Genomic DNA, 16,022 nt, shown 5'->3' on the forward strand with positions numbered 1-16,022 from the left:
CAATTGGAAACCGATTCCATCACTGTACAAAAGAAAACCACCTGTTCTGGTTTATTGATAACACCAAAGTCCAATGGTTATTTTAAATGGTTGGCTGCAGCCATGGTACATCAGAGAGTCAAAGAGGAGACAGATGGATCTGCGCTCTGTTCTGGGGCCGAGAGAGGCCCCTTAGTGAGCTCTGCACTGGGGCAGAGAGGAGCATTTCATTCATCTTTGCACTGAGTCCAAGAGAAGCCCCTTACTGAGTTCTGCACTGGGGCAGAGAGAGGTCCCTCACTGAGGTCCACACTAGGCTAGAAACAGGCCCCTTACTGAGCTGTGCACTGGGGCTGAGAGAAGCCTATTATTAAGCTCTGCATTGTTGCAGAGAGAAGCCCCCTCACTGAGCTCCACACTTGGGACAAGAGAAGCCCCCTCACTGAGCTTCACACTTGGGACAAGAGAAGCCCCTCACTGAGCTCCGGACTGGGGGCACAGAGAGGGACAATCTTAATCAGGGTCAATATCATTCAGTCTCACCTTCCAATGGAGTCCCGTTTTCCTTAATCCTGATAGTGATGAATCTGACCATCCTTTCTTCACTCTCCATCTGGCCGTTATTCTCTGAAATTCGAACGCTCCCTCCATTCTGGGCAGAAATTTCCTCTGTGTTAATTGGATACTCCTCATTGATCCACGTGGACTCATCCAGTCCTTTCATTCTGGAATCTTCTATAGAATCAGGGCTTCCCAACTTTCCTTTGAGTTCTCAGGGACATGATATGAGAAATTGAATTAGACGAGTTCCAAGACGGAAAGAAGCCATTTTGCCCAAGGAAGCTATTCGAGACTAATCTGACCCTGTCTCCTCACCCTCTTCCCATATCCACTTCGAATAATTTTAAATTTCTTCCCAAGATGTATCAGGCAGCTTTAGGCAGAAGGAGACCATTTCCAAAATTTAGATTCCCAAGTCTGAGAGTAAATACCAATGGGAGGAATAACAGTTTTTGAATAACAATAACCTCAGGGTCAGTGTAGGAACATGCATGGAAATGCTTTGCAAATTATTTTCAGAGGATTTTGTACACAAATTTGTTCTAAGAATATTTAGTGTATTGGTCTTGGACCTGTTACACTCAGAGAGTCAGAGTTGATGAGGCAACACTCATGTGTTGGGTGGCACAGTGGCTCAGTGGTTAGTCTTGCTGCCTCACAGCACTAGGGACGTGGGTTTGATTCTACTCTCGGGCAGCTGTCGGTGTGGACTTTGAACGTTTGCCCTGTATCTGCGTGGGTTTGCCCTGGTTCCTCCCACAGTCCAAAGATGTGTAAGTTAGCAGAATTGGCCATGTTAAATTGCCCATAATGTTCAGGAATGTGAAGGTTAGATATGTTAACTGTAGTAAACATATGGTGGGGTAGGATGCTCTTCAGAGGGTTGGTGTTGACTTGATGGGCTGAATAGCTTGCTTCCACCCTGTAGGGATTCTTTGTTGTAGCCTGGCAATATGAAACAAGTGATGGGAGAGGCTTCAATTTCTTTACAGCACTTGACTGACTAGATGGTTCTTAATGCCAGATGTTGGCATGTATTTGATACTTAAACCTTTGGCCACATTACGACTGGATCTTTATTAACCACCAAGTCCTGAAGTGGGAATTGGAATGCGGAGCTTCTAGTCAGAGGCAGCTATGCTATCCACTGTGCCAAAAGATCTCTAGTACAAACAAGGAATGAACTGTGCCACACCAACTCGGGGCTTCCAATTCCAAAGTGCTTTTTGTGAGTTATCTAGCCAATGGTTAGAGTCAAGAAGAATTGGGGCTATCAATACAGCAAAGTCTGGAAACACCCTTAGCTGAAAGGCTTGGACTGGGTCTTTGGAGCTGTGTCTGGGTCAGGACTAGACTGTTGACCTCGACATGGTGATAAAGCTCAGCCACTAACAATTGTTTCCTTCCCCCTTGAACACATACTCAATCACTCCAGGTACAGAAGGAAACCTGGAAGTGAAATCAGGACCTCCCGACTATTTTCACACCATCATTCTTCATACTCATGACCTAGTTCCTTCCCTGTGACACCACAATAACATCCTCTCTGTTAGTTACACAGCCCCTAATCTCGTCTCAGCAAATTTCAGAAAACTTGTAAATTCATCCAACGTGCAGAAATATTCACCTCGCTGATTTAAACATCTGCTGTGCAACTCAGAATGCTGACAGAACTAGACTAACATATTTCTCGTGTTACAGAGCAGCAACCAAGGTTAGATTCTCATTTTCACAAGGATTCCTGTCTTGCTTTTGAATGGCAGTGTTACAATCACACCTTCCCACCTTTGGAGGTTATAGCTGGCTGTAAGAACCTTTGGAAATTATGTGGTTTCTTGTGTTAGATATAGAGTAATGCTGTCTTCCTACTGTTCCCTTCAAACATTCCCAGACCACAGACACCGTGGAATTACAGGAAAGCTCTGTGTACTCTTTTAAACTGAAAGCAAAGCACCTCAATACTGACCCGCACAAACACTTCCAGGATAAGTACAACATGAGGCCAAATACAAAGTAAAGCTCCCTCTAATGTTTTAAACTGAAAGTAAAGCTATCTCAATATGTTAACATAAAACATACCCAAGACAGGTACAGCACATGGTTTGATACAGAGTAAAACTTATATCTTACATTGTCCCTATTAATCATTCCCAGGGCAGGTACAGCACATGATTAGATATAGAGTAAAGTTCCTTCTAAACTCTCCTAATCTAACACTCCCAGGACAGATACAGCACACGGTTAGATATAGAGTAAAGCTCATCAATGCTGTTTTCATCAAGGACTCCCATACAAGATGATCAGAGGATTAGATAGGGTAGACAGTGAAAGACTTTTCCCTAGGATGATGACGTCAGCTTGTCTGAGAGGGCATAACTACAAATTGAGATTTAATAGATTTATAATAGATTTAATAGATTTAAGACCGATGTCAGAGGCAGATTCTTTACACACACCCTTCTTTAAGGGTGTGGAATGCCCTACCTGCTAATGTCGTCAACTCAGCCACATTGGGGAGATTTAAACAATCCTTAGAGAAGCACGTGGATGATGATGGGATAGTGTAGGGGGACGAGCTGAGAATAGTTCATAGATTGGCGCAACATCGAGGGCCGAAGGGTCTGTTCTGCGCTGTATTGTTCTATGTTCTATGTTCTAAAAGATATAGCATGGGTTTCATTACAGAGTAAAGCTCACTCCACACTGTACCCATCAAACAGCATGGTGTTAGACCCAGAATAAATTTCCCACTCTCTTTTAAACTGAAAGTAAATCTTCTTTTACACCGTCCCCATCAAACACTCCAGGATAGGTATAGTATGGGGTTAGAAACAAAGTAGGGCTTCCTCTACTCTTTTAAACAAAAAGCAAAGATCCTTCAGTACTGTCCCCATCAAACATGCCCAGTATAGGTACAGCATGGTGTTAGATATAGAGTAAAGCTCCCTCCATATTTCCCATCAAACATGCTCTGGGCAGGTATAGCACAAACTAGGGTTGGATTGACCAAAGTTTGAATTGGGATGGGTAGATACAGCTGTTGGTTTGGGTTGGGATTGGGGGGGGGGGGGGGTGGGGGAAGCGGGGGGATGGGAGAGTAATGTTGCTGGGATTTGTGATGTGGTGGTTTTTGTTTTGAAGCCTGGGGTGGGGAGATAATCACTGCTTTCTCTCATTTTCGACTGTTTCTCATATTCCCTACCTGTTGCCTCATTGTGGATGTCCTCACCCTTCTCCCTTTGTGGCCTGACATCTGTAAGTGGGGGAAGAATCAATCTCCGCGTGAACCGTGCTGCTTCAGGCATTGGTCCTTTTCTTCGCTTCCCAGCATGCCTTTCTCTTGCTAGAGACCTTCTCCGTATCTGGGGCAATTTCCACCTCTCCAGCTGTTCCACAATCAAAAACACATTATTGGTAAAAGTAGCAGATACATATTAGGGAACAGACCAACGCACAAATTCCTTCAACAGACTAACAGCTGGGAACCAGTGTCACTTCCTGTACACATGTGGATTGCACAGCCAAATTAGAAGGCTGAAAATTTCTGTTTTGCACTCATCAGGACAAACACAAAAGTATCAATTCACAAACAATTCCAACAATTTACACTATTGGAGAAAAGGGTGGGAATTACTTGGCAAGTCAACTCTGATTGGCTGAGGAGCTTGCTATTGAGAAAAGCAATGGGAAAGCCATGTTTGAATTACCTGGGAACTTGGGACAACCTTCGGTTTCTCAATGTATTCCCATGGAAATGCATTGGCTAATCAGACATGGATGTGGAGGCTGGAGGAGGATGGGGTAGGGGTTAGTTTCCAATGGCCATCCCCCTAGCCCTCATTCACACCTCCAGTAACCCTCCCCCGCTGCCCCCCCAGCCCCACAGACGTTTGTGAAAGTAGCCATTTTAGCGCTTTCCCAGCTACTGAGGGATGAGGCTGAAGGACCTTTACCTGCCCTTCACAACTTAAAGGCATTAATTGGTGGTGTGCCAGCAGGTGACCCAGGAACCATGCTCCATAGAACTTGACTGCTGTGCAAACCCACCCTCACTACCTCTACCCCACCTTTATCGTCAGTTCCTGTACAGGTACAGTACATGGTAGGTAAAGGAGAGTGATTTGCTCCTGCCAGGTTCACACTGCCTTCAGTGTCTCTCAGTACTGAAGCACTCCTGCAGTACTGCACAGTCCCCCCTGAGAGACCTGAACCCCCAACGGGAGTCAAGAATGACAGTGATAGTCCCTGAGAAAAGCTAACACTTAGATATATCTTATTAAACTTGGTGCTTCTACAGACATTGGAAGCTCTCTCATGTTGGCTTTTCAGATCCTAGGAACAGTAAATGCTTGGATCATCCCAATTCAATCCAATTGTAGATGGTCACTGTCGGCCCCAGTGCCATGTCTTACCTCACTACTATCTTCCTCCTGTCTTGGTTGAAGTCCTGCTCCAGTCTCTGTGCCAATAGGTGGAAGCTTCAGTTGCCCACTCACAGAGGCAGGAGGTTCCACATGTTGTCTTGAACCACACTGGTCACCGGGTCTGCCTTTCACTGAGGAAGAGGGATAGCTGAGTACAAACGTGACAAGGCAGGAACGGGAGAAAGAAGCATAGTCAACTCTAGACCCTGGAGCCCCGTCTGAGCCAATGGCCTGGTTAGGAAAGGGTGAGGTGGATATATCTTCATCACTCCCGTGGGAATTCTAAGGATTGAAGTGACTGAATGGACTGGAAATCCTTGTATCCCAGGATGCAACCGTATGAGGTATGAAGTCAGTGCAGCATAGAACTCTTCTCACTCCTACCTCCATTACGTACCCCTGTCTCTTTCCCCATTACACATAGTCTCTCTACTGCATCCCCCCACCCTCCCCATACCTCTGTCTTTCCCTTGCTCGTCCCTAGTCTCTTCCCCCACCGTCCCAAAGTCTCTTAATCCTAGACACCAGCCTCTCCCCCAACACTCCAGTCTCTCCACGTCCCCATACCCTAGACCTTCCCTTTGGTGTTCCGCAGTCTCTCCCCCATCACATGAATTGCTCCTCCATTGTTCCCTAATCTCTCTCTCTTACTGTTTCCCAGTCTCTCCTGTATACCCCAATCTCTATCCCTAGTCCCTAGGTCGCTCCACCATTGTTCTCCAGTCTCTCGTCCCAGCTGTTCCCCAGTTTCTCCCTTGTCTACACCAATCTTTTCTGTATGTACACCATCTCCCCCACTGTTTCCCAGTCTTCCCCTGGCCGCTGTTCCCCAGTCTTTCCCTTCCCTGTTGCCCAGCCTCCCCCTCGCTCTATGCCTCAGCCTTCTCCCCGCCCCCCCCCCCCCCCCCACTGCTCCCCAGTCTCCCCCCTTGCTATTTGCCAGTCTCTACCCCCCATGGCTCTTTCCCAGTATTCTCCCCTCCCCCTCCCACTGTTCCTCAGTTTCCCCTCCCGCTGTTCCCCAGTCTCCCAACCCGCTGTTCCCCAGTCTCCCCACCCGCTGTTCTCCAGTCTCCCCCTCCCGCTGTTCCTCAGTCTCCCCCTCCCGCTGTTCCCCAGTCTCCTCCTCCCACTGTTCCCCAGTGTCCCCCTCACTGTTCCCCAGTCTCCCCCTCCCGCTGTTCCCCAGTCTCCCCACCCGCTGTTCCCCAGTCTCCCCCTCGCTGTTCCCCAGTCTCCCCACCCGCTGTTCCCCAGTCTCCCCCTCGCTGTTCCCCAGTCTCCCCCTCCCGCTGTTCCCCAGTCTCCCCACCCGCTGTTCCCCAGTCTGCCCCTCCCGCTGTTCCCCAGTCTCCCCACCCGCTGTTCCCCAGTCTCCCCCTCCCGCTGTTCCCCAGTCTCCCCCTCGCTGTTCCCCAGTCTCCCCCTCCCCTGTTCCCCAGTCTCCCCACCCGCTGTTCCCCAGTCTCCCCCTCGCTGTTCCCCAGTCTCCCCCTCCCGCTGTTCCCCAGTCTCCCCCTCCCGCTGTTCCCCAGTCTCCCCCTCGCTGTTCTCCAGTCTCCCCCTCCCGCTGTTCCCCAGTCTCCCCACCTGCTGTTCTCCAGTTTCCCCACCCTTGCTGTTCCCCAGTCTCTCCCCCTTGCTGTTCCCCAGTCTCCCCACCCGCTGTTCCCCAGTCTCCCCCCTCTGCCTCCGCTATTCCCAGTCTTTCTGAAGGCTATCTCCTGTGTACCGATGCCCAAGGCTATTAGATCCTGGGGTAGAACAGTGGCGTGACACTCACCTCTCCTGACCCCAGCCAGCGGCCCTCCGTAGTAGGTCCCTCGGGATCTCTGACAGCACAGCTGGGAGGAATCAATGATTGGCCGTCCCGGAAGGTTGCTGCTGTGGCATTGGTCCCTTGCTTTGGCAGGCTGTCGTCTATTCAGGGAACTGGTCAGAGGCTGTGGGTCAGAGGTCATTCATAATGAGAGTCCTCGAGTATTGTGGAAACTACACTGTCATGGCACACTCTGAGTCTTCTGGGGGTGGGGGGGCAGGAGGCTGGAGGGGTGGGATGGGCTTGCATGAGGGGTTCAGGGGTTAGGGTATGGGTCGGGATGGGACACGATGGGACACCAGGAAGTGTGGAGATTGACTGGACCAATGGCGATTGGAACATGAGAAAGGCTTCCCCTCCCTGTTCAGACCCCCTTCCTCAAAGGCCACTGCAGCTTTCCTGCGAATCCAGTATGGGAGGGGCAAAGACCATGTAGGAGAGGGCAACAGGAGAAAATGAAGGCAAAATACTGTGGTGTTCAGGAGTAACGGGGGCATTGTGGAGGAGGTAGGGGTAGGAATGGGAAACAGAGGAATTAGAGCAAGCAATGGAATATAAGGGGGAAATACAGGGTTATGAGAGGGGCAATGAGGGGACATGGGGCAACAGATTGTATATGAGAAGCACAATAGTACACATATAAAAGGGGCAACTAAGGGCATATGAAAGGGGAGACGTTGGTGCACAAAAGGAGAAACAGGGGCCTTCAAGAGGGGCAACTGGAGGGTATGAGAGTAACAACAAGAAGGTGTGAGAGGAGGAACGGCACATATGGGAGAGCAAAAGGTCACTATGAAAGAGGCAACAGGGTGTATATGGGGAAGGGCCATTGAATACATACCAGAGGGGTAACAGAGCACGTAGGTGAGGAACAATGGGATAGCACAAAAGGAGAAACAGGAGGGTGTGAGTGAGATAACTGAGGGCAGAGGGCAAGTGTAATGGAGCATGTATTAGAGGGGCAAAAGGAGGAAATGGGTGAAATAATGCGGTATGAGGAGTAATAGAGAGAATGGGAGCTATGTGTGGACAATGGGTCTTATGAGAGGGAAATAGAGGAATTTAAGGGGTGCAATGGGGCTATAAGGGGCCAACAGAGGGTTATGAAAGGGTTAAGAGAGAAATGCGCCAGCAACGACAGTGTCCTTTGGCAAACGTGTCTCACCGTGTCAAACACTTGCTGAGTGGCTTGCACCTGGTCAGCCTCCTCTGTGATCTGCTCCAGGTCCCTGGCTGGGACAGTGACCAGAACATAGAGGCTGGTCTCCTGAGGATCGGAACCCTCTGCTCCACTCTCCCTATTTGTCAGAATTTCCCTCACGCCAGGCCTCGAGCTGTCAGATTGTGTTCCTTTGACCTCATTATCAGTGGCAGGGCAGCACTCACCTTTGCAAGAGGGAAAGAAATCACCACTGCATTTAAACGCTCGGTGCAAATCCTCCGCCAGTTCCTAACAGATCGCTGAAATGTGTGCAGGACACTCACTAGACTCTACCTTTCTCTGAAACCGCAACAGGGCAAGACTCAGATGGGTGGGATTTTTAGAAAAAATGCATTCATAGGGTGAGGGCGTTGCTGACTAGGCCAGCACTTACTGTCTTGTCCCTGATTGCCCAGGGGACAGTTAAGAGTTAACCACATTGCTGTGGGTCTGGAGTCACGTGTAGGCCAGATCGGGTAAGAATGGCATTAGTGAACCAGATGGGTTTTTCAAACGATCAACAATGGGTTTCATGGTCATCATTAGCCTCTTGATTCCAGGTTTTAGAAAAAATTGAATTCAAATTCCACCACTTACCATTGGTGGGTTTTGAACCTATGTCCCTAAGCTATTACCTGGCTCGCTAGTGACAATAGCGACAGACTAGTGACAGTATCACTGGGTCATCACCTTGCCCAGTTGTACCTAACCCAGTGCCAGGTTGGGGTGGTAAGACTAGTTTGGCTACTTAAATGCACAGCAATGCGTTGTGTAACCCACATAATGTAGCAGGGTGGTGGGTTAGTTTTAGCTATTTTCGTAAGTAGCTGTTGTCACAACTCACTGGGGTAGGATGTTGAAATCTGACTAATTCTGGTGCCATCAATAATGTGAAAAGATTTAATCAACCTATCCAAAGCCCCTAGTTTACCTGGCTGATGAATCCAGGTTGAAAGAAATACTCATCTGGTCTCTACTAAACAAGAACACAGCTATTGATTGCAAAGAGATTGTTTTTTAAAAATGTCAGGAAAGAAACACAAAATGCTAACTTATAACTCTGTATAACATACACTCTGCCCCTTTAAAATATTCCCAGAGACATACAAACAGATACAGAAAGAAACAATGTTAACAGTTGAGGAAGAACAACAAAAAAGTCTCAGTGAAGCATAGTTCGGGCATCAGTCTAGACTACTAGAATCTACGACATGATTTCCTGCAATTCCCTTCCAGTTTCTTTTGACTTCAGTTTGAGATCAAGATTAAGTAATATTACTGAGGAGACGGGTATGTTGCTGAAGCTTTCCATCTCAGACTGATCAGTACAAAGGCAAGAATGCCAAATTTCCAACAATCACTGCAATCTACACAATGGGAAGAAATTGATAGATTGGTGAGTCAACTCAAATGCTCTGGAGAAAGCACTGGAGAACTGTAGCTTCCTTGGGCTCTTGGTAATTCAAGAAAGACACAAGGCTTGGACATACTTCTTTTGTTTGTAGTGAATTAATTAATAAATAAGGAAATATTACATTTCAAATTTAGATCTGCATGTTGCTCATATTTACAATTGCCTCATCATCCTAAGTGGACACTCAATTCTCTCTTTATACCTTACTAACACAAGCATCCATGCTTTCAGTAATGCTCTGGGCCCAGAGACTCCTTAAAGTGTCTAGTCATGAAAATGGGCAAAGTGTGGTGAAACACAGATCCCTTTGCAGCAGGGCAGTTAGAAACAACAGAGTAACAACATAGACCCATTACACCATAGAAGGAAAGATGTTAGCTATTGAGTCCATCCCAGTTTTCTGTTAAATAATCCAGTCAGTCCCATTGCCCCACTTTACCTCCTGAGACCCATAGATTTCTTTTCCTCATGTTCAACCAATGTCCATTTGAAATCAGTTATCATCAGCTCTACCACCTCCTTCACAGGTGGGGAGACCTTGGCCATGTCTGGGTGTTAAAACCAAGAGGTTGAGCTAAATTGTCAGTCGCAAAACATCAGTAATAATTGCACTGCTGGTCATCACAATTAACCGTGAACAAACGATACCAGTGCAAACCAATGTCTCATAGCTACCTATTCCTGAAATGCAGATTATGGCCTTTAGTTGTGTCTATATTTCTGTTCATTTATTTATTCAGGCGATGTGGATGTTGCAGGTATGCCCATTCCCAACTGAGGGGTTTGCACAGCATTTCAGACATACCAACTCAATTAATGCGGGTCTGAAGTCAGATGTAGGACAGAGCAAGTAAAAATGGCAAGACTTCTTCCTTAAATACTAATGAACTAAATTGATTTCATTATTCATTACAATGAATAGTTCCAATTTCAGATTTATTGATTACATTTAAATTCCATTGAGAGATTTGATCCCATGTCTCTAAGACATTAGCCTTTGGATTATGAATCCACTGACCATATCGCTAAGCCACTGACACTCAGTATTGTACATTGTGAACAGTATAGGTTAGAGTGCAATAGCTGACGCTAACACCTTGAGCTGACTGACTGCTGAAGGTTCAGTACCTGTGTCAAAGATGGCCTCCTCTCCCTGCTCCTCCTCATCCTCTTCATCCAAACATGGCCAGCTCTGGTACAGGTCAACAACAGGAAGGCAGGGATTGGCACGATAGGGTCTGGGTGCCTTAGACAGATCACACTTAGTCTGCTGTTGAAGGAGTGAGTCTACGGACTGCCCTTGCAGCTGGTTCAGTTTGTTGGTGTAACCTACAGAGACAAAAGAGCTTTTAGATAATGTTGGAGCCTGTTCAGCACATTGACAAGAGTTTAAAGATTATGGATTCAAAAATTACAGTGTATCCCATCCAACTCCCCACCCTCTCACACACTATACTCCACCCAACCCCCTACCCCATCTCACACACACTATACCCCATCCAAATACCACTGTCTTACACACACTAAACCCTATCCAAACATCACTGTCTCACACACGCTGTACCTGATCCAAGCACCACTGTCTCTCACATATACCGCATCCACCCCATCACTGTCTCACACACGCTATACCCCATCCACCCCATCACTGTCTCTCACACACTATACTCGATCCAACCCATCACTGTCTCACACACACTATACTCGATCCAACCCATCACTGTCTCACACACACTATACTCGATCCAACCCATCACTGTCTCTCACACACTATACTCGATCCAACCCATCACTGTCTCACACACACTATACCCCATCCAACCCATCACTGTCTCACACACACTATACCCCATCCACCCCATCACTGTCTCTCACACACTATACCCCATCCAACCCATCACTGTCTCACACACACTATACCCCATCCACCCCATCACTGTCTCTCACACACTATAACTGATCCAACCCATCACTGTCTCACACACACTATACCCCATCCAACCCATCACTGTCTCACACACACTATACCCCATCCACCCCATCACTGTCTCTCACACACTATACCCCATCCAACCCACCACTGTCTCACACACACTATAACTGATCCAACCCATCACTGTCTCACACACACTATACTCGATCCAACCCATCACTGTCTCACACACACTATACCCCATCCAACCCATCACTGTCTCACACACACTATACCCCATCCAGCCACCACTGTCTCACACACACTATACCCCATCCAACCCATCACTGTCTCACACACACTATACCCGATCCAACCCATCACTGTCTCTCACACACTATACTCGATCCAACCCATCACTGTCTCACACACACTATACTCGATCCAACCCATCACTGTCTCACACACACTATACTCGATCCAACCCATCACTGTCTCACACACACTATACCCCATCCAACTCATCACTGTCTCACACACACTATACTCGATCCAACCCATCACTGTCTCACACACACTATACTCGATCCAACCCATCACTGTCTCACACACACTATACCCCATCCAACCCACCACTGTCTCTCACACACTATACCCCATCCAACCCACCACTGTCTCATACACACTATACCCCATCCAACCCATCACTGTCTCACACACACTATACCCCATCCAACCCACCACTGTCTCACACACACTATACCCCATCCAACCCACCACAGTCTCTCACACACACTATACCCCATCCAACCCACCACTGTCTCACACACTATACTCCATCCAACCCACCACTGTCTCTCACACACTATACCCCATCCAACCCACCACTGTCTCATACACACACTATACCCCATCCAACCCACCACAGTCTCTCACACACACTATACCCCATCCACCCCACCACTGTCTCACACACACTATACCCCATCCAACCCACCACTGTCTCACACACACTATACCCCATCCAACCACCACTGTCTCACACACTATACCCCATCCAACCCACCACTGTCTCACACACACTATACCCCATCCAACCCACCACAGTCTCTCACACACACTATACCCCATCCAACCCACCACTGTCTCACACACACTATACCCCATCCAACCACCACTGTCTCACACACTATACCCCATCCAACCCACCACTGTCTCACACACACTATACCCCATCCAACCCACCACAGTCTCTCACACACACTATACCCCATCCAACCCACCACTGTCTCACACACACTATACCCCATCCAACCCACCACTGTCTTACACACACTATACCCCATCCAACCCACCACTGTCTCACACACACTATACCCCATCCAACCCACCACTGTCTCACACAAGCTGTACCCCATCCAAGCCCCCACTCTTTCTCACACACAGTTTGCCATTCAACTCTCCCACCCCCTCACACGCACAAAGCCCTCTCTGAAATAAATCAATGCTTCCTGCATCCTTGGATAGGTTCACCACTGGTTGGGGAAGTTGTGACCTCATTTGCCGTGATCATCCCAACTCATGTCCTTAGGAAGCATTTCCCAAACCCGCCCCTTCTTTCTGGGCTTCACCTGGAGTACATGAATCCTCAAAAACTCCTCATCGCTGCTTTTTGATATCGTCCATGACCTCAGCTTTCCCTCTGTCTGTGACCATTTCCAAACCCACAACCCTCTGAGGTACCCTCTCATTCCAGTCTCCTCTGAATCTCCAATTATAAGATGGTTTCACCACTGGTGGCTGTGCCCCTTCGGCTGCCTGGACCCTACACTCTGAAATTCCCTCCCTACACCTCTCTGCCTCCTTACCTCAGAATCATCCTCTAAGACAAGCTCACAAACTACTGCTTTGACCAAACCTTTAGTCACCTGATCTAATTGCTCCTTTATGTGTGGTTTGGCACTATGTTTGTATTATAATGTTGCTGTGAAGCATCTTGAGATGTGCATTATGCAAAAGGTGCTAAATAAATCCAGAAGACTGCTGTTGTTGTATTGTGTGCAGTGTATTCCGGTCTGGCCCTCCTCTCTACACACTGAGTCTCTGACCTGTCTAATGCTCAGTGATAGAGAATAGGCCACCCGTGAGTCTAAACAGACGAGGCACTGTCATACGTAACAAGTTGATTATTGCGAGATAACTAAGTGCAGTTTACATTAACTTGCTAAGGTTTATCAGTTCGAAATATCAGGAGATGTTATCTGCTCCAGGAACACGTACAGATCTCAAATACCTCCATCTGAGTGCAGTTCAGTGCAATACCAACATGAAGTCATTCAGAGCTACCCCCCTTCTAATAGCATACACTTCCCAATCTGCTTGGTTACAAACAGGAAGGAGCAGACTAACCTGAGCGTTGTAGCCGATACAGGAGAGTGGGGTCACAGGTCTCGGCGAGGCAGGCCAGGTATTGCTTGGCCGAGTAGCCAGGACGGATTTGACGGTTTCCCGAGCGATTCCTGTGCCCAATGAGGAAATGCAGGTAGGGCTCCACTTGCATAGAGCCTGTGCCATTCTGGAAGCAAAAGCAACAGACCTTTCTTCAGGAAAACTGCACACAGAGGTCATTTCAGTTCGATAGGCATATGAACATTTGGCTTATGATTTTTTTTCAGGAATGCAAAACGTTCAGTCCACCCAAACTGGCCCACTCCTTTCTGATAAACCAATCCCACACATACAGCATCTCACTACAGTCGACACACTCACCTGGGTGAAGGGGGTCAAAGAGCATTGACTGGAGGTTGAGAACACGGAAACATTCTCTCAGTCTATTGTACTACAGGCTCGACCTGGCTTCGCCTGATCATGGAGCGGCATGGCTCCTCATTAGGAGGACCAGCTAAGTGATTGAGACCTGGCTGATTCACTATGCAAGCTGTCCAGACTGACTAATATACTGCCCAAACCATCTAGACCTGGCTCATTCACTGCAAAAACTGCCTAATCACGGCTCATTAACTACCCAAACCAACTAGACATGACCGATTCAACACCCAAACTGTCTAGACCTGGCTCATTCTCTGCCAAACGACATTAGACTAGATTCCCTACAGCCCTTCGGCCCAACAAGTCCACACCGACCCTCCGAAGAGTAACCCACCCAGACCCACTCCCCATATTTACCCCTGACTAATGCACCTAACACTATGGGCAAATTAGCATGACTAATTCACCTGACCTGCACATCTTTTTGGATTGTGGGAGAAAACCGGAGGAAACCCACGCAGACACAGGGAGAATGTGCAAACTCCACACAGACAATCGCCCGAGGCTGGAATTGAACCCGGGTCCCTGGCACTGTGAGGCAGCAGTGCTAAGCACTGAGCCACCGTGCCACCCTAAAGAGACCCATGATAAACTCATCCGGACACGGATGATCCTTAATCCCGATAACCTTTTGCCATACCCACCTCTCTCTGCCCATAGGCAAGGATGGCCCTAGCCAGATCCTGCAGAGTGCTGAGTTGAACCCTCACTCTGTGCCGCCACTTCACGCTGTGCTGGTGCTGCCAGGATTGTAGCGCCAGGTCCTCCGAGTAGAGCACCAGGGCCCCCCGACGTGTGCTGAAGGTTTTGGGGGGCACTGGCTGGCAGTGATGGTGTAGGAAGTCTTCGGAATTGTGCGGTTTCGGAGAGACACAGGCAGACTTGCTCGGGGCCTTCCAGTTAAAATAATCCTGTCAAAGGTAAGTGTGAAAAGGGTTTGGGATTCACCCAGAAGAGACTGGGAGAGGTTGAACGATGCTTATTAACTCACATACATCGTAATCCATCATAGAAGGAGGCCACTCAGCCTCTGGGGCCTGTGCTGACCCTTTGAAAGAGATATTCAATTGATCTCACTCCCATCACCATCCCTCTCTGGTTTTTCCCTGTAGGTTTCTCTCTTCAAGTCTTGATCAATTCCTTCATGTAAGTTACAACTACATTCTTTTCCATGACCCTTTCAGAGAGTGCAAGTCAGATCACTGCATGAAAAGATTCAATTCCCCACAAGTGGGGGAGAATCATATGGCCACAGCAGGAGCCTTCGCCACTCTGGTCCCGCCTTGCTTCTTTCCGGAAAGGTCCATTGTTGCTATGAGCAAAATTGGGCACCAATGGGACCCATGATCAGGACCCCCGGCGGTACAAACCTTACCCACAGAGAGACGCTGGCCAATCCGAGGCTGGCAGCTGTTGTGGACTCGGTGACCACCCCACCCCACCCAGTGAAGCAGTGGATGCAACTAGAACAACACCCACTGAGGCCCAGGATCCAGGCTGCAGGTGAGTGATGTAGGTGATGGGTGTGTTGGAGGATGCCAACAGCATGAGCAGAGGGGTCCCACAATCCAGCATCCAGTGCCTTTTCTTAAGTGACACTCCACTCCCCCAACACATCCAGTTCCCCTGGGAGCTGCAAGCCGAATAGAGATTGTAATTTGGACTCCGCATGTGGGGAGTCTGCTACCTACCATTGGGTTAATACCAGACTGCAGAATGGCATCCCTACATTGTTTTTTTCATTCGTTCACAGGATGTGGGTATCTCTGGCTGGGTCAGCACTTATTGCCCATCTCTCAATTACCCGGGGGCAGTTAAGAGTCAGCCACATTGCTGTGGGTCTGAATTCAAATGTAGGCCATACCAGCAGAGGAAGATAGATT

General features: G+C 48.2%; 1 protein-coding gene across 1 annotated transcript in view; it reads right to left on the reverse strand.

Annotated features, from left to right (window-relative positions):
• LOC122551904 (uncharacterized) overlaps positions 1 to 16,022 on the reverse strand; it is a 62,461-nt gene that overhangs the window by 42,112 nt on the left and 4,327 nt on the right. Inside the window, exons 2-9 of the mRNA XM_087988798.1 lie at positions 14,784 to 15,050; positions 13,720 to 13,885; positions 10,527 to 10,727; positions 7,949 to 8,169; positions 6,748 to 6,907; positions 4,953 to 5,095; positions 3,743 to 3,926; positions 523 to 750 (exon numbers count right to left, since the gene is read on the reverse strand). Coding sequence (XP_087844924.1) covers positions 523 to 750; positions 3,743 to 3,926; positions 4,953 to 5,095; positions 6,748 to 6,907; positions 7,949 to 8,169; positions 10,527 to 10,727; positions 13,720 to 13,885; positions 14,784 to 15,050 — 1,570 coding nt within the window. The remainder of the gene's footprint in view (positions 1 to 522; positions 751 to 3,742; positions 3,927 to 4,952; positions 5,096 to 6,747; positions 6,908 to 7,948; positions 8,170 to 10,526; positions 10,728 to 13,719; positions 13,886 to 14,783; positions 15,051 to 16,022) is intronic.

Source organism: Chiloscyllium plagiosum, unplaced genomic scaffold (assembly GCF_037043375.1).
Source record: "Chiloscyllium plagiosum isolate Xiang-an unplaced genomic scaffold, Cpla_swu_hap1 HiC_scaffold_7, whole genome shotgun sequence".
NCBI classification, from domain to species: domain Eukaryota; kingdom Metazoa; phylum Chordata; class Chondrichthyes; order Orectolobiformes; family Hemiscylliidae; genus Chiloscyllium; species Chiloscyllium plagiosum.